This window comes from Balaenoptera borealis (genome assembly GCF_965194805.1).
Source record: "Balaenoptera borealis genome assembly, chromosome: 19".
Classification (NCBI taxonomy): Eukaryota; Metazoa; Chordata; class Mammalia; order Artiodactyla; family Balaenopteridae; genus Balaenoptera; species Balaenoptera borealis.
The window spans coordinates 13986618-14004556 of record NC_138878.1 but is presented as its reverse complement, the minus strand read 5'-3'; the positions used below and the strand labels follow the sequence as shown (position 1 = coordinate 14004556).

At 43.8% G+C, this 17939-nt stretch overlaps 2 protein-coding genes across 7 annotated transcripts; one reads left to right on the top strand and one right to left on the bottom strand.

The window, feature by feature from the left end:
- The first annotated feature begins 65 nt into the window (after positions 1-65).
- TXNL4B (thioredoxin like 4B) lies at positions 66-7618 on the top strand. Of its 6 annotated transcripts, none has more exons than XM_082370014.1 (4): positions 66-338; positions 3405-3537; positions 4922-5073; positions 6918-7618. In XM_082370014.1, the coding sequence occupies exons 2-4, from the start codon at positions 3406-3408 to the stop codon at positions 7081-7083; spliced, it is 450 nt and encodes a 149-aa protein (XP_082226140.1). In that variant the 5' UTR covers positions 66-338; position 3405; the 3' UTR covers positions 7084-7618. The 6 variants fall into 6 exon arrangements, with proteins under 6 accessions (XP_082226140.1, XP_082226138.1, XP_082226137.1 ...); XM_082370012.1 differs by having other exon boundaries at positions 67-692; positions 3369-3537; XM_082370011.1 differs by having other exon boundaries at positions 68-338; positions 3369-3537.
- A 2699-nt stretch (positions 7619-10317) lies between these two features.
- LOC309617513 (haptoglobin-like) lies at positions 10318-15040 on the bottom strand. The gene is made up of 5 exons (XM_082369976.1): positions 14940-15040; positions 13530-13612; positions 13127-13225; positions 12191-12265; positions 10318-11236 (listed from the first exon to the last, which is right to left on the bottom strand). The coding sequence occupies exons 1-5, from the start codon at positions 14942-14944 to the stop codon at positions 10458-10460; spliced, it is 1041 nt and encodes a 346-aa protein (XP_082226102.1). The 5' UTR covers positions 14945-15040; the 3' UTR covers positions 10318-10457.
- Between the last annotated feature and the right edge of the window lie 2899 nt (positions 15041-17939).

The window sequence follows — 17939 nt, the reverse complement described above, 5'->3', positions numbered from 1 at the left end:
AGAGATCGGTCATATTTAATAAGGGCGGAAGTGACCCTAGGGCTTCCGGTCAGAGCCGGGGGAGGTGGGCGGTGACTAGAATAGCCTCTTCTGCTTATTTGAGCGGGGCCTAATGCGAGTTCATCACTGCGCCTGTGCGTTTTCTTTTTCCGTTTCCGTCCCCTTAAAGTGGTCCGCCACAGTTGCTAGGCAACTCTAGCCCGTGGGTTACTTTGGTTTGGGGTCGCCTCCGCCGTTGCGGGAGGAGGAAAGAGCCTCCCCAGTCGGCTTTTTGGAGAAAGGGTGGGGGTTGCCGACATCCCTGAAGTGGAGGAGAGGGAGCTGACGTGTACAAATGAGTAAGTATCGTTTTCCCTGGCAGTTGTGGGCCAGGAGTAGCCCAACCACTGGCATCATTAAAAGTATGTCGGACTTCCCTGGTGGCGCAGTGGTTAAGAATCCGCCAGGCAATGCAGGGGACAGGGGTTTAAGCCCTGGTCCGGGAAGATCCCACATGCGCAGAGCAACTAAGCCCGTGCGCCACAACTACTGAGCCTGCGCTCTAGAGCCCATGCTCCGCAACAAAAGAAGCCACCACCCCAAGGAGAAGCCCACACACCGCAACGAAGAGTAGCCCCTGCTCGCCACAGTTAGAGAAAGCCCGCTCGCAGCAACGAAGACCCAACGCAGCCAAAAATAAATTTTAAAAAAAAGTATGTATGTCGGATATTTGGGGAAATAAAGACGCGCACCCCAGTGTAAGTAAAAGTCACTCGTCTGTTCACACGCAGAGATAACCTCTGATGGTCTTTGGGGATATTCATTTCTAGTTATTTTTCTATGAGAATATGTACATGTGTACATGTGTATTATAGTTAGGTTTTGTACAAAAGTGGGATCACGCTTTATATACTGTTGTTTTATAACTTTATAACTTTATAACTTTTTTTTCTTTATCATGAGGATTTTTCAATTATTCATCTCTAACCCGGTATATAATGACAGTGTGCTAGTACGTTGCAGTGGCTATACTATCATTTATTTCCTCAGTCCCCTACTGATGGCTATTTAGGTTGTTTGCAGTTTTTCACCGTTATAAATGTACATTGTTCTTTGTGCATATGTCTATTTATTTACTAGGCATAAATTCTCAGAAGTGGAATTGTTGGTCAAAGAGTATTCAGGTTTCTTTCTAGAAAAGTTTTGCTTCTCTGCATTCCAGCAGGGACTCTGAATGCCTGCCCCTTCACTCACACTCTTGCCGTTATCTTTTAATCTTTGCCAAATTAATGGATTTGAAAATATATCGTTTAACTTGCTTTCCTTTGCTTACTGGTAAAGCTTAACTTTCGCAGTATATTTGTCCATTTTTACCCCTTCTTTTGTGAATTTTCTGTTGGTGTCATTTGCTGTGGACATTTTCTTAGGTATGGTCTCAATTTCCCTCTCCTCTTTCCAACATTTATCCAGTCCCACCCTCTTACACGCTTATCTCCCCACTCCCCGTTGACAGCTTTGCTCTCCCACCACTTCCTCCTCTTTATCAGTAACTTACAGAAGTTGCTGTTTGTTTGAATTCTAGTGGTGGGACAGATCCATCTTCTCTCTGACTTTCCCTTTCGTCAGTAATTTGTTCTGCCACTCCGATTTGAAGAAGTCCCTTCTGGCAATCATCTTCTCTATTTAAAGTATGACCTATTGGGACTTCCCTGGTGGCGCAGTGGTAAAGAATCCACCTGCCAATGCAGGGGACATGGGTTTGAGCCCTGGTCCAGGAAGATTCCACATGCCGTGGAGCAACTAAGCCCGTACGCCACAATTACTGAGCCTGCGCTCTAGAGCCCGTGAGCCACAACTGCTGGAGCCTGCGCGCCTAGAGCTCCTGCTCGGCAACAAGAGAAGTCACCGCAATGAGAAGCCCGCGCACCACAACGAAGAGTAGCCCCTGCTCACCTCAACTGGAGAAAGCCCGTGTGCAGCAAGTGACCCAACACAGCCAAAAATTAATTAATTAATTTAAAAAAATAAAGTGTGACCTGTTACTGGAACAATTTCATTTCCTATGTGAATTTTTAGTAATTCATATCTTAAAATGTGACTTGTCACCAAAAAAAAGAGAGAGAGAAAGAAATCCTCCCTTTTCGTAGCATAAGACACATTTGGGACTGAATTCATAATATTAAGTATCTCAATGGAGTCTCTCATGGATGGATCAAAAGTAAAGCTCCTTGATCATAGAGTTTCTCAATCGTAAAAGTAGGACTTGTTGCAGTAGAAGGAACACTGGACTAGAAATTTGATGGCGTGGATTCTAGTCCTTTTTTTTTGTAGCTAGAAGTGTAACTATGAGCAAACTAGTCTGAAAATGAGAGGCCCCTTCTATCTCAGTATTTTACTATTTGTTTTGTGTGTGTGTGTGGTTTTTACACACTCTTAATTGATCTGTTTGCCATGTGATAAGGTATACTCAGTAAGACATACACCAAGGATCTTTAAACCAGGACTCATAATAATAAAAATGTCCGTCAATAAAAGACTGTTTAAAAAGGATGGAATGGGCATGAAATAGTATGGCACTGTGACAAAAAATGTGTGAGTTTTCTACACAGAGATACGTGATGGTCTTCCACCCTTCCTGCTTCTCTAGACCGCTCCGGGACAAGGAGGCTTGTTTGCTTCTGCAACTCGCCTGCCCTCTTTGTTCCAGGTGGAGTCAGCCAGTGGGAGCATTAGCAGATCAGAGAGAGGGTGGGAGGAGAGCATCTGCACCCCTTAACTGCAGGCTGACCTCTTATACAGCAGCCCTCTCCATCCAGCAATCTCAGCCACACGGTTCTGGTAACTACTCCCTCCCATGGCTCCTTCAGGCCTGCGGGTGAGAACAGCGCCCTGTCCCGCTGCTACTAGCCCAGGGTCCTGCACTACACCCTGCTGTTTTCCTATACGTTTCCTTAATGACAGTCTTCAGATTTGAGGATGTCATCTCTTTCCTGCTGGAACACTGACTGAAAGAATATACTCTCTTTTGAGTAAAAAAGGGAGAAAACGTTGGAACATGTTTGTATTTTCTTGTGAATGCATAACAAAACTCTGGAAGATACATGAGAAACTAATGAAAGTTGTTACCTTGTAACTACTTACAGGGCACTGGGAACTAAGCCAGTTGAGGGGAGACAATATACCTTTCTATATTGTTTCTTTTTAACTGGTGGACTTACTTGCCACCAGTTTGTGCATTTAGTGTGTTCCTTTTTGTTGTTACTGTGTTGTATGAAACCTTTTTTCCTCTGGAAAAAAAAATATGTATACACATTACCTACTACAAAAATTAAAAATGTTTTAAAATTAGGACTCATGCACTTAATGTCTTTAAACATTTCAACTTTCAGGACTGACAGTGAGGATTGATCTTTGGATTATTTCAGCATGAGCTTCCTGTTACCCAAGCTGAGTAGCAAAAAAGAAGTGGACCAGGCGATAAAAAGTACTGCAGAGAAGGTGCTGGTTCTCAGGTTCGGGAGAGACGAGGATCCTGTCTGTCTGCAACTAGATGATATTGTAAGTGAATTTTTTAAGTAAATGGTTTTTATTAAAAACCTATACATTCTCACTTCCACATCTGCAAAATGATTGAAAGGGAGCAGGCAGGGCCCGGGGATATAGCTGTTCATTTGTTAGCACACTTTCACTAAGAGCCGATCGTGTGCCTGCCCTGAGCTGAACCCCCAAATCTGTGATTGTGCTGAATCTGCCCTGGAAGCCCTTCCCAGTAGCAGCTGCCGAAGCTCAGTTTCACCAACAATTCAGTGGAAGACCAGGAACATTATTAACAAGTCTATGAACATTGTCTTACTCAATGCTCACAGCAGTGGGATAATTGCTATTACTGTTCCCAAGGGGGGAGGTGAATGCCAGGAAGGTCAGGTGACTTCCCACAGGCACAGCACCACTAAATTGCAGAGCTGGGATTTGAACTTTGTTTTCTCTGCCTGCAAATATGCTTTTCGAGTGTGCTGCCTCCAGTGTGTGCCTGATGATAATCTCTGATTTCACATCAAATCTTCACAATCTGATGAGTAGGAAGGGGAGTATGGGACAGAGTAAGTTTATCCTTGTCTCTGTTTATTGTGGAGAGAGATTTACCCAGGACTAAGACCTCACCCACCATTTCTACTGCTGCCACCCTCAGTGTGGATACAGTGTAAGAAACCCCACTTCTGTGGTTAAAAATGAGGGTGTGATGTGTTAATCTGGGGGGAAGGGGCCACAGCATTTTACCCTCAACTACAGAGGGTGTGGAATATCACAGAGATCAAGAGTATAGACTCTGAAGCCAAGCTGTCCGCGTTCAAATCCTAACCTTACTGCGTACAGCCGTGTGACCAGGGGCATATTACCTGCCTGTACCTCGGTTTCCTCGTCTGTGAAATGGTGACTAGCAGTGCATACCTCATAGGAATGTTGTAAGGATTAAAGGAGCCAACAAGTGTAAAGCACTTAGAACATGTAGCACATAACAAGTGCCATGTAAGTGTTTGCTGTTTTTGTCATAATTATCATCTATGGGGAGATTGGAAGGAAGAGATGTGGGGGAATTCCATTGTCTGTAGTACCTATTTCTGAGTTGTTTTGTTTTTTATTTAAGCGAGTATGGATTTTATAAATCCATAAAAAGTTTATAAAAACTTTTTACAATCAAAAATAGAAGAAAAAAAAAAAGAAGCAGAAATATACTCACACAATTTGCCTAGGGCCCTTTCATTACCCTGCCAACAGTGATTCAGACTCTGAATGATAAGGTTACACTGTGTCTAATGTGGAACTCATAGGTTCTTGGCCCGGGAATTTTTTTCAAACAGAAAATTCTGTTCCAGTAAAAAGGTTCACAGAAGAAACGTTGCTGCCCTCAAGTTGTAACCCACATCTCTCTCTTCATTTGCAGCTTTCTAAGACCTCTTCTGACTTAAGTAAAATGGCTGCTATATATCTGGTAGACGTGGACCAAACCCCAGTTTATACACACTATTTTGACATCAGTTATATTCCATCTACTGTGTTTTTCTTCAATGGGCAGCATATGAAAGTGGATTATGGGTAAGTTATATTGACATGAAGTTATTACAGTCTTAAAAGTTTCTTTTATCCAGGCAGTTTCAGTAGCTCACCTATTTGCATGTGATGGGGGCTTTGTGAGTCTTATGCTGGTACTGTTTCCTGAGTTGATGCACTCTCTAATTTTTTTATGTGGAACTTTGGTGCAAAATGAGAGTGTTTCCAGTATGAGTGGTGAATTTTAACTTACTAAGTGTGAGAAAATAGTACAGTTTGTGAAGCACTCGCCATCTTTCAGTGTAGAAAATACAGAACAGCTTTTTTAAAAGTTTCCCAGGAATTTTATTTAAAACAAAGTAGGTCATTTGTTCTTAACCTTTTGAAACTCATAGGCTGCATCTATAAAAGAAGTAATCCTCCAGCAAATTAAGACATGCTTTTCTCTTGCCAAGTTTCATGTCTTCTTTCACTCAGAGAATTTTGAAGTCATTCTTCAACAAAGTCTGTCAAGAATAAGTAACATGAGGGACTTCCCTGGTGGTCCAGTGGTTAAGGCTTCGCCTTCCAACGCAGGGGGTGCAGGTTCGATCCCTGGTCAGGGAGCTAAGATCCCACATGCCTCGAGGCCAAAAAATCAAAACATAAAACAGAAGCGATATTGCAACAAATTCAGTAAAGACTTTAAAAATGGTCCACATCAAAAAAAAAATCTTAAAAAAAAAAATAACATGAAATCTTTAATGCCTTCCCCTCCATCCAGTCGGCATCCCAATACTTATTAATTTTGAACGTATCCGTAATAATCCTATCATTTCTTACTGTGGTCAAGGAGTCCACTCGTCTAGATCTGTGTGCCTGCTTTGTCATCATTTATTTGAAAGTGTATTAAATATAATCTGTTTAGCTATGTATTCTCCTAGAATACAGTTGATATATGTATTAGTTTGGTGAATATTTTCAGAGGGTGATTTATGATACTACTTACCACCTTAAAACGTATACAATTTTTAACCCAGCAATTGCATTTCCAGGAATTTATCTGAAGGAAAATAGTCATGAAAGTGGCCAGAATTGACTACATGGATGCTCATTCATCCCACCATTATTTAGAAAACAAAATACTTAGAAGCTAGATGTCCACAGAAGGATACTAGAAATTAATTTAATATGGTATGGGAGATGCATGTTTAATGACTTTGAAAGAAATATGTTACATGTTCGTTGAAAAAAGCACCTTACAAGATAGTTTACATGATATGATTCCCATGACTTTGAAAAAAAGAAATGCATACACACACACACACACACACACACACACACACACACACACACACACACACACACACACACACACACACACACACGCTTGAAAGGGTATATACCAAAATGTGGCCTCTGGCCTCATTTTTTTTTTTTTCCTAAACCGTTTCTACAGTAAACATACTTGATACTTGAAAAGTAAAAAAAAAAAGGTAATATTGCACCTACCACTCAGAAGTGTAAGTGACTAGAACTCAGAGACAACGACAAGTTAATGGACTTCGCACAGCGTCTAGTCAACAACAGCAACAACAAACTAAGCCCATGCTAACACCCAGGGAATACTACTTGATGATGAGTTGAGAAGTGATTAAATAGGTTTTGAAGCAGAAGCTTTGCACCTGGTAGGGCTTACATGCTCTCCCAGCGGCCCACAGCACTGGTTTTAGTTGTATATCAAATGGGCCCTGTAATCGCAAAGGGAAAATCAGTGTCAGGCTTTGTGTCTAAAGGCTCCCTAATCAGAAGAAAATAACAGAGCTGCTGTTTATTTTGTTTATCCTGAAGGTCTGACAAGTAATTATGAAAAGTTTTGAGCGAGGTTGTTTCTCTCCTATGCTATTTAGGTCTCCAGATCACACTAAGTTCGTGGGAAGTTTCAAAACCAAACAAGACTTCATAGATTTGATTGAAGTAATTTATCGAGGCGCAATGAGGGGAAAACTTATTGTTCAAAGTCCTATTGATCCCAAGAATATTCCCAAATATGACCTCCTCTATCAAGACATTTAGCATTTTCACTACTGTCAAAGTTGAAGAGACAGGCCCATCGTGAAACAGTGCCTGACTCCAGCTGTGCTGTTTTTCTGGGGTCTTTCGGAAATGTGGTCAGCATCCCGGCGGAGAAGAGGTTTGACGTGTACAGAAAATACCGGCCCCCAAGTAGAAGACCACACTGGTGCTGTGACAATTGGGAATGCCCAAGTGTCTACTCCCTGCAGACCTCAGAGCAGTCAAGTCAGCCGTGGTCAGTTTCCCCAGTGTGGTTATTTTAATTTCTCTTTATATTATAGTTTTCTTTATTCTTTAAGATAATACCGAATCCTTCTAAACCTTGGCTAGTACAATTTGATTTAACAATGTTTATTTGATACACAAGTAAAATAGAAAGTCAATTCCCATAAGAGCAAAAATACTTCTTTTCTACCCTGTGTGTACACACCCACCCCTTCCATCTTCCTCAGCCTCGCCACTCCTCCACTCGTGTATTTATCTCGTGCTCACCTATTATCCCAGTTCTTTTGGAATAAATCATTCTTTACTGAGAGCAGGCAAGTTTGTTTTATCTTCGAGCCTTTCTGGCTCAGACTTTTAAAGGTATCCTGGCTTGCTCATTTTATCAGCTTTTCTATTATTATATTGCCCAAGAAGTGAGAACTTGAACCTTTACCATCCAGCACCCAATTTGAGCTAAACAAAGAATTAACTACCCTTAGTAAGTAGGAGCTGATCTCCCCCAGAGCTCCATCTCTTTCTGAGGAGAAAACTGTACTTCAAGGACTCAAGACTGGAAAGAGATCTCAGAATTGCTAGAAAGAAGTATCATGTTTATAGGACTTGCCTGTGTTAATAACTTTATGAAGAACTCTCCCAGGGTCCTCTGGCACAGCCTGCCACCACTTGGGCAAGTTCCTGCTCCTCTCAAAACCTCGTGGGGCTAAGGGTACTGACTTTCTAGAATAAGAGAATAGATGCAGAGCCAGAGGGCAGTGTGCCAGGCAGCACGTGACCTGCTTGGCAGCCTTTTGCCACCTTGATGACAGCAACCCAGTTCTGTGCAGGGCAGCACTGTCACTGCAAGTCTGTCCCCCTTTGCCAGGTGCTTCCTGCCCAAGCCTTCTCTGACAAATGTGGCATCGAAGGAAGGCTGCTGGGCACCTTTGTGGCCTTCATTGATAAAGGAGAGAGCCACTCCAGGAAGGAGACAACAAAACCCTTTCACCACCACCTCCGTCTTCTCCTGGCCCCCACTTCCTGCTTTCATGGTGATCGTGCTGCATGGAACTGCAGCAGCTGTCTTAGGAGCACAAGGCAACCAGCACTGGGCTGAAAAATGAACACGCTGAGAAGAACGGTGAAAAGAGCCTGGGTCCCTGAGAACGATACTGAGCTACTGAGTGCACTCCAGACATGCCTCCCTTAAGACTTCTATGAGAGAATAAAATGTCTTCGCTGCCTGTCACTGTTCATTGGATTTTCTGTCCCTCATAGCCTAAGTCACAGAGCATTTGAGGTGCGGGAAGTGCTCAGATAACAGCAAAACCTCAGAACTTTCATGCGTAAGATTCTCATATCTTCTCTCCTCCTGAGGGCTTTAGGGAATGTTTCTCTGAAGTCCTGGTTTGTGTTTTTGTTCCCATCTTGGCTGCTGTCCATTCCACAAGTATTTATTAAGTACATACTGTGTGCCCCGTCCTGTGCCAGATGCTACATAAAGACAAGTGACTCCTGGATGGAAGAAAGGCTGCTTAGAAGAGACAGTGCCTGAGCCTTAAAGGAGAGTAGGAGGTACTCGTGGAGAAAGGGGAGGGCTTTTCAGGAGAGGGCACCGGGGGAAGAAGGCCCAGGGGCTGGAGACGGCACGCGTGTTGAGAGGGCTCCACGGAGTCCAGTGTCACTGGAACCCGAGGGGGAGGCCAGGCGGGTGAGAGGTGCCGCTGGGAGGAAGGCAGAGGAGATAAGGGAGCGGGGAAAATGCCAGAGGGTTCTTCTGTGTTCCTCCTGAGGGGTGAGCAGGAGCCCCTTAATCAGATTGCTCGTCAAGAAAACTGGGATGGTTTATTCTTTAAGAAAACTTAGTGCTGAAGGTACGATTAGAAGAAATAGGTGCCCCCTGAGAGGCATCATTTCACGTGTTTGTATTTTTCAGTTTCTAGCGATCGTCTCTTCCACACGCTCTAGAATACAGGTCTAAGTCCTTCACTGGCCTACGAGCTGTAACCTGTCGAAAATTATTGATGGATCTGGAGAGTGCATGTGAGGAGACCGTCACAGGGAAGGGCAGAACCTAGTGAGGAATAGTGACATTTTAAGCCATGAGCAGGAGAGGCCCTGTTTTGGGATGACAGGACGGTATATTGGTGAAGGGCCAGCATACTGAATAAAGGCTTATCGCTCACTTAGAACTTTTCTTCTTCAGTTAGAAGAGCTTCATGTGCTGGGTTCTAGAACCTTTTTTCTGGGAAACCCTTAATAACGAGACCCTTATCTTTGTGAAATGAAAGATAGCTTGCGTTTGACTCCTGCTAAAGGGTAGGTTTCTTCCAAGTGGGAGAAGCAGCCCCTCCTAAGGAAGAGACTTCTAACTTTACCCGGCCCCAGAATGTTATTACTGATGGGCACTTTAGAGATCATCTGGGTTAAGCCCCCTCATAGGAGAGACCAGGGGACTGATGGGCAGGGAGCTTAAGGAACTTGGCAGGTTTGTCGTCGAGCTGTGATTTGGACCCAGCAAGTCCAGAAATCCTGCCTTCATACCATCTTACTTTGCCACCTGAAGCACTGGTGTGTTGGAGCACAAACAACAAAGTACTGTCTGTGTTAAAGCCCTTGTTTTCATGCCACTTGGAGCTAGCGTCTTCCTCACCAGCCTCCACTCTTTCTCCTCCTTTACTCTGAAGAAGCAAAAGGATGCAGTGAAAAGAGCTCGGGATTTGTATTTCGACAGACCTAGGTTCAAGGTTCAGCTTCACTATTTGATAGCTGTGTAACCTTAAGCAAATCACTTAACTTCTCTGAGTCTCTATTTCCTTGTCTGTAAAACAAGGATAACAGTGACCTCTGAGGCCTGCCATTGGATAGGCACTCATTCAGTGATCATGAGCCCCGCAGTGGGGCAGTTTAGGGATTTCCAGTTGCCCTGGGGGTTTTTCTGCCACACTCCCAGTAAACTCCAGAGCACTTGGCTGCTGCCGTCCTATAAATGAGAGAATTTTAAAAGGCCCAAGGCTAAAAACAGCACAGAAATGAGTCAAAGGAAGCTCTTTATTGATCAACTCAGCAATGCAGGGCTGAAACCCATCAGCTTCATACCACGTTTTTGTCCCCTCTGCTTCTGTCCAGTTTTCCCTCGGCCTTTCAGGCAAAGGCTTCCAGCCAGCCTTGCATTAGTTGTCAGCTATGGTTTTCTGAACCCAGTCCAGAATGGAGGACACCTTCACATACACACCATACTCAGCAGTAGCACAGCTCTTGTCAAAGCTCAGGATCCCAGCCGCATACCAGGTGTCGTCAGCCTCATCGTGAATGGCAAAGGCGCTGCCGGCATCGCCATAGCAGGTGTCTTCCTGATACTTGGACAAGCCAGCACAGAAGGTGTGCTCGTTCAGTATCGGCTGCACCCCTACAGGGCTCTTTGGTGTCTTCTTTTCGGGTACTGTGCTGCCTTCGTAGTGCTTTACACACGTGTCTTGGTCAGCCACTGGCAGCATGACGTACTTCAGATGCTCAGTAAAAATGAAGTTGGCATTTCGCCCCCAGCCAGACACATAACCCACACGCCCCACTTCCACATAATCTTTTGAAGGTAGGCAGATGGGCATTACTGTCTCATCAGTGGGCACCTTCTCTCTGAGTTTGATGAGCCCAATGTCTACCTCGGAGTAGTCAGGGTGGAGAAGAACCTTCTCAATCTCCACAAGCTGCTTTTTCCCCACATAGAGTCTTAAAGTAGGAGCAATGTCTTTTGCTTTTGTTTTATTGTCATGACCCAAGAAGAGATTTTTAGCCGTGGTCAGCAACCATTGTTCATTGATCAGCGTGGCCCCTGAGGTGAGATTATTGTGGGAGACCATCTTAGCCTGCCAGGGAAAGCTGCCTTTGGCATCCAGTGAGCCACCAATGATCCTTTGCACCTGAACCACTGGATGCTTGGGCTTTCCGCATGCTGTTGAGGAGAGTAAGAAAATTATGAGCAGAATGTGACCGTCTCCCAGTCTTTCCCGGGGAAAGATAAAACGATCGACTCTTGCTGCTGTCTGAACGATCACTGTTCATTTCTTCAGAGCTAGAAATGTTTACATGCTTTGCCCTTACCTTCTGCTCCTCTTGTTCCCAATGTTTACAGTTTAAAATGATTCTTTTTTTTTTTTTTAATGTTTACGTCACTAAAGCAGAGTTCTATTTCCTGCTTTTCTAACTCACAAAGAGACAAGTAGCCCTGAAGTTTTCAAACTCTGGCTGCTGAACTCTCTGTATATTTAAACAGTCTGTCACAGCAAGATGTCCACAGTTCCCTTGAATTCACTGTAAGGACAAGGAGCTACCATGATTCATTCTCTCTGAATAAAGAGGGATGTGATATTGTATTTAATGACAGGCAGGTCAGCAGTTCTGCATCCCTAGTAGCAGAAGAGGGTAGGCGAGATCCTCGTGTTCCGAGAGGTTAAAGGAGAGAGCATCAGCTCTTCCTAGTAACAACAGAGTCCTAACCCATCTCCAGCCTCTTGTATCATATTCCCACGGATTAAGGTTTTGTTATGCCCTCCCTTGACCTGTTCTTCTGGAGCTTGCTTTACCCTTGGCCCAGGGCTCTCTAGGTGGGCTATATGTACACACAGAGTTTCCTGATCCTCTGTGGGCAGTGTAGACAGTGGATTCAGTCAATGCCCCACAGGCCAAATGAACAAATCCTTAGTGAACTTTATGGGGAAGTATTACCTGCCTGTGCACTTCTCTGCCCAGCCACCTGTGGTTCTCCCTGGTCCCTCCCCTCGGCTCTTGTGTGCCCAGAGGAAACCACACAGGGAGGATGTGCCTCTAGGACATTTCAATCCCTGCTGGCGCACCAACCCCTCAATACCCACTTTCCGTCTGCTTCCCAGGACCCATGATTTCCTACTTGCTTCACACTCAGGGAGTTGCTCTCCAAGGTCCTTATTTAGCCACTGCTTCTCCCTGTTTAAGGTGTACACTCCTGAAACAAAAAGAAAAAAAATGAGCCAAAAGGGAAATTGTATCTGGACCTAGCGTGGGGAGAGAAGGTATTTAAAGAGCAGAGTCAGAGAAGCAGGAAGGGGGAGGGCAGGGGAGGAGGAGGAAGGGAGGAGCGCTGTGCTAGAAGCTAAGCGTTGGCCACAGTGAAGCCCAGCGGGGCAGAACGACGGTCAAGGTGACCGTGGCGATCATAGTGACCGTGGCAAGGCGGTACGGGGTCGGAATCGGGGTTCAAATCCTGACTCTCCCTATTACAGGCTACCTGAACTTGGGCAAATTACTCAACCTTTCTGTGCCTCAGTTTCAGCAGCAGCAAAGTGAGAGTAATAACAGTATCTCTTGGGAATCCCCTGGCGGTCCAGTGGTTAGGACTCCGCACTTCCAATGCAGGGAGCAGGGGTTCGATCGCTGGTCGGGGAACTAAGGTCCCACAAGCAGTGCGGGGGCGGCCAAAATAAATAATAGTATCTTTGCGGAGGGGTGTTGTGAGGACCTAGTGAGCAAGTCCGTGTAGAGCACTTAGAACAGTTGCGGGCGTGCAGTGTTCACTAGGTAAGGGCTCCCTGCCGTCATCACCGTCAGCGTCATTTTGTCGACGTAGACGTCCCTCAGGGGCAGGCTACATGGCGTCACCTCCCTCCCCTTAACAAAGGAGGAAACTTGAGGCTGAGAAAAGTTAATTTGCCCAAAAGGCCACCGCTACCAGCGACAAAACCTTTGTTAGAATCAAGATCGCCTGGCTCCAGAGAACACGTGCGCTTTCTGGACCGTCGCCCTGGCTCCACCCCTTGTGGAGACGGTGGGACGGAGGAGGGCGCGGAGACGTTCGTCCCGGCCTTACCATCTCCAGCGCGTAGTTTGTAGTGGGCTTTACACCGATAGCGAACCAAGTGTTCCAGGTAGCCATTGGGAATCTCGGGGGGCTTTAAGCAGCTGTCATCTGCAAAGAGAAACAGGAAGAGAAGGTTCGTAGTCAGAAGCTGCCCCTAGAGACCCAAAAAGTCAGAGGAGAAGAAGCTGCTTTGCACATCAACCTCCCTCCACCCCAAATGGAAGCCCTGGGGAGGGCAATCTCCCCTTATTTCTGGCTGGCTCCCCAATTTTCTTCATGATACTGAAAGACTAGAGGTTAGGATGAGAAGGAGCAATTGGATCTTCCCCAAGAGCGGGTGCAGGTCTGATGGGGTGAAAGTGGATGCAGCAGTGCTGGGAGGTACAGCTCTTGTCCAAACACAGAGACCTACCTGTGGCAGTTGTGGTCTCATTGCTGATTCCCACCGCGAAAAGCTGCCAGCAGACCAGGAGGGCAAAAACAGCTTGCAGGGCGCTGCAGAGAAGACAGGAGCACACAGCTCGTCTCCCCGCTTCACCACACACACACACACACACACACACACACACACACATACACACACACACACCTCCCATTAGGCAGCCAGAAAAAATAGATATGGAAGTGCTAGGACCTAGAAGCCCTTCACCCACCCACATGCATAGTTTAGCAGCTTCCCAGTCACCCAGGTTCCAGCATGTTCTGTGCTGCTGGGAATTCTACAGAAGCTTCAGAGAAGAACAACCAAGATAGGAAGTCACATGGGGATTCGGCCTCAGTTTCTGGCAGCATTCAGGAAACATTAAGTTGTTAATATATGAGCTCTGCAGCAGAGAGAAATCTCACTTGGGCACCCTAAGGTGCTGGGCTACAAGGATACTGCTAATGAAATGTGGATAACTGGAAGATGGGGAAGTGGGGATTTATTATGCTCTTCTCTCTACTTTTTGAAATTTTCCATAATAAGAGGTTTTTTTAAATATATAATTTAAAACACTGATATAGTTTTTTCTATTATTTTATAATTTGACTTCAGGAAATGGTATAGCAAACCCCAGGATTCCAGGTTACCTGGAAGATAACTGGCTCCCTGAAAGGTCGACTGTGCACGTGGGCATCAATGCACAGGCCATACTCACCAGTTAACCATCTCCCTGAAAGATGTCAGCTACTCAAATATTGCTTGGTTAAGTTTCTAGTCTCGTTACTTCAACATTTCAAAAAAATTTTTTTATTTTGTTCAAATCTGAGTGCCTGAATTGTGTCACTCAAATGTGTCACTATTGATCTTTCTTATTATACATTTTTAAAAAGAAAAAAAAAAATCTGCTAATAGGCATATTCAAAATGCCAGGGGGAATTCCCTGGTGGGCCAGTGGTTAGGACTCAGCACTCTCATTGCCAAGGGCCCAGGTTCAGTCCCTGGTTGGGGAACTAAGATCCCACAAGCCGTGTGGCATGGCCCAAAAAAGAAAAAAAAATGCCAGGAAGCCTACCACAGGAGCTGCTGGCATCCCCCGTGAAGGTGAAAACTTCATAACCTCAAGGAAAAAGCTATTCCTTAGAGAAAGTCACGTCTCATGGGAAAGACAGCACCATCTGAAAGCATTACCCTTTATGGACACGGAAAAGCAGAGGATTTAACACAGAAAACACTTTATTCACTATAAATTAGCCCATTTGCCTTATTCCTTTGTTATATTTTTGCATCTCCCCTGTAGGCCTCTCCTGTACCTGGGCTGTCATGTAGATAAAAGATATATACAAAGAAGGATGAAATAATCCAGAGGAAAGGGGGGACAGGGCTGAACTGTGGACTCACCTCATCTTTGGTATGTCTGCCTCTGGAAGAGCAGTGCTGTGGGGCACCTTCTGATGCTTTTATGCCTCCGGTGTCTCACTCCACCCCCTTCTCGATTTCGTAATCCCTGTGTCTACACACTTCGGCCTTGCTAATAAGGTCACTCGCATTTTCTGGTAACAAAGCCACAAAAAACATGTCTGTTAAGAGTCGAGCTCTTGCTTCACGCTTGAGTTTCCCCTGGTGTTCTTCATGCTTGAGCCAAAGAAACCTGGCCATGTCATGACCCCATGTAGCTGCCAAAGTGTTTCCCGAAATCAGCCACTGTGCAGGACTGGGGGAGGAACCGTCAATCTGTGTCTCTTTGTTTTGGATGATTTTCAGCACTGAACAGAGCCTCTCTTGGGGTTATTTCAGATCCCTTAGAGACACTCCTGCAACCTGGCTGAGAGAGGGCTCTAAAGTAAGCATGTCCTTTTCAGAATCATTTTCCCCACTCTGTGTTGCCATCTCCTTATTGCTGCAAAGCTCTCCAGCCTGAAATCAGTAAAATGTATTTATTGTATCTTCTCTGATCTCTTTTTCCAAGAAATCACACAAAATTGTTAAAGCTATAGTGTAGACGCAAACTATACTCAATGGCAGTGGTTATCGTGGTTTTATAGTCCAGTAATCAGTCCAAATAGGCAGGTGAGAAAAATAGATGTGCTTTAGTCAGATGTCTGCAGCTGTGTATCCCAAGTACTGTTCAACTGAAATTTAATAACAACTCAATTCATTTATAAAAAACCAGTGGTTCTTAAATTAGAGTGTGCAGAAGAATCCCTTTGGGATATTTAAGATGGCACTGATGTAATAGCAAAATAACTGGCAACAGCACAAATGTCTATCAATAGGAGAATGGCTAAATAATGTTGGTATATTTGTATAACAGGACATTATACAGCCATGAGAATGAATGAACTATGAAAGAACATGGATAGTGTTATAAACATAATTTTTAAAGAGAACTTCAAGTTTCAGGAGATTATATTAAGAATGATACCACTTTTATAGAGCTCAAAATCAGGCAAACTCAGTAATGGATTCTAAGATATGACACCAAAATCACAAGCAACAAAAGGAAAAATGGATAAATTGAGCTTCATCAAAATTAAAAACGTCTGTGCATCAAAGGATAATATCAAGAAAGTGAAAAGATAATCTATGAACAGGAGAAAATATTTACAAATCATATATCTGATAAGGATTTAATATCCAGAATATATAAAGAACTCTTACAGCAACAAAATAAAAAACAAACAACCCAATTAAACATGGGCAAATGATGTGAATAAACATTTTTCCAAAGAAGATATACAAAAATGGTCAACAAGTGCATGAAAAGATGATCAACATTGCTGGAAAATGTCATTAGGGAAATGCAAGTCAGAACCGCAAGACATCACCTTACACCTACAAGTATGACTACAATTACAAGAAGAAAAAAAAACAATATAATAAGTCTTGGCAAGGATGTGGAGAAATTGGAACTCCCATACATTGCCGGTGGGAATGTAAAATGGAGTAGTATCTGCAAAACGGTATGATGGTTCCTCAAAAAGCTAAACTGGAATTGCCATATGACCCAGCAATTCCGCTTCTAGGTATTTAACCCAAAATAATTGAAAAGGGACTCAAACAGATTCTTTTTTAAAAAAAATAAATTTATTTATTTATTTTTGGCTCCGTTGGGTCTTCGTTGCTGCACGTGCAGGCTTTCTCTAGTTGTGGCGAGCGGGGGCTACTCTTCGTTGCGGTGCATGGGCTTCTCATTGCAGTGGCTTCTCTTGTTGCAGAGCATGGGCTCAGTAGTTGTGGCGCACAGGCTTAGTTGCTCCACAGCATGTGGGATCTTCCTGGACCAGGGCTCAAACCCGTGTCCCCTGCATTGGCAGGTGGATTCTTAACCCCTGTGCCACCAGGGAAGTCCTCAAACAGATTCTTGTATACCGATGTTCATTGCAGCATTATTCACAATATCCAAAAGTAGAAACAACCCAAATGTCCTTCAACAGATTAGTGGATAAAAATACATACAGTGGAATATTATTCACCTATAAGAAGTTCTGATACATGCTGCAACATTAAACTTTGAAAACATTATGCTAAGTGAAAGAAACCAGAAACAAAGAGACAAATATTATGTGGTTCCACTTGTATGACATGTTTAGACAGAAAGTAGAATAGAGGCTCCCTGGGGCCGGGGGAAGGGAGGAAAGGGGAGTTATTGCTTAATGGGTACAGAGTTTCTGCTTGGAATGATGAAAAAGTTTTGCAAACAGTGGTGATGTTTGCACAATGTTGCAAATATAATTAATGCCACTGAGTTGTATACTTTAAAATTGTTAAAATCAGAAATTTCATGTTATATATATTTTATCACAATAAAAAAGTTCAAAAAAAATAAACTTCTTTTTCTTAGCCAAAGAAAACTTTTTAAAAACAAGCAAGACTGAACAATATAATGTATAGGCATAGATGCCAAGAAGACAAAAACTTTATTTTTTAAAATTTTAATAGAACGGAAAACAAAATGTAAAATGTTACCTCTCATAGGGAGGCAGAAGGAAGGCATAAGAGAGAAGCACATAGGTAAATATAAACATAAATAAATTATTGTTAATGATCCAACTTTTGGGCTGGGTATAGGTTCATGAAAGTACACTTTATTGTGCTTTATTTTTAAAAAGACATATCACACATACACATATATATATATCACATGTAATATTTATAGGTATCAAATAACATTTAAAAATATGAAGGAGGGGGAAATCACGTGATAGACTTATTAAGAAGCCAAGCCCAGGCCCCTCCTTCCAGAGATTTTGATTCGATAGGTCTGAGCAGGGTCTACAAATCTTCGTTTTAAATGCCCATAACTTCTCCCAGCCCCGTATGCACGCTACTGCGCGACGGTGCAGCTCCATGGTCCTATGAAATGGAGGGGGAGGCTTTCTCTTTGGGCTGCAGCTACCC

Coding starts and splice junctions, on each gene's coding strand:
- TXNL4B (XM_082370014.1), top strand. CDS start 3,406: ATGAGCTTCCTGTTACCCAAGCTGAGTAGCAAAAAAGAAGTGGACCAG. Junction 3,538..4,921: donor GTCTGCAACTAGATGATATT/GTAAGTGAATTT, acceptor CTTCATTTGCAG/CTTTCTAAGACCTCTTCTGA. Junction 5,074..6,917: donor CATATGAAAGTGGATTATGG/GTAAGTTATATT, acceptor TATGCTATTTAG/GTCTCCAGATCACACTAAGT.
- LOC309617513 (XM_082369976.1), bottom strand. Junction 13,226..13,529: donor TGAGACCACAACTGCCACAG/GTAGGTCTCTGT, acceptor TTCTCTTTGCAG/ATGACAGCTGCTTAAAGCCC. Junction 12,266..13,126: donor CAAACTACGCGCTGGAGATG/GTAAGGCCGGGA, acceptor TTTTTGTTTCAG/GAGTGTACACCTTAAACAGG.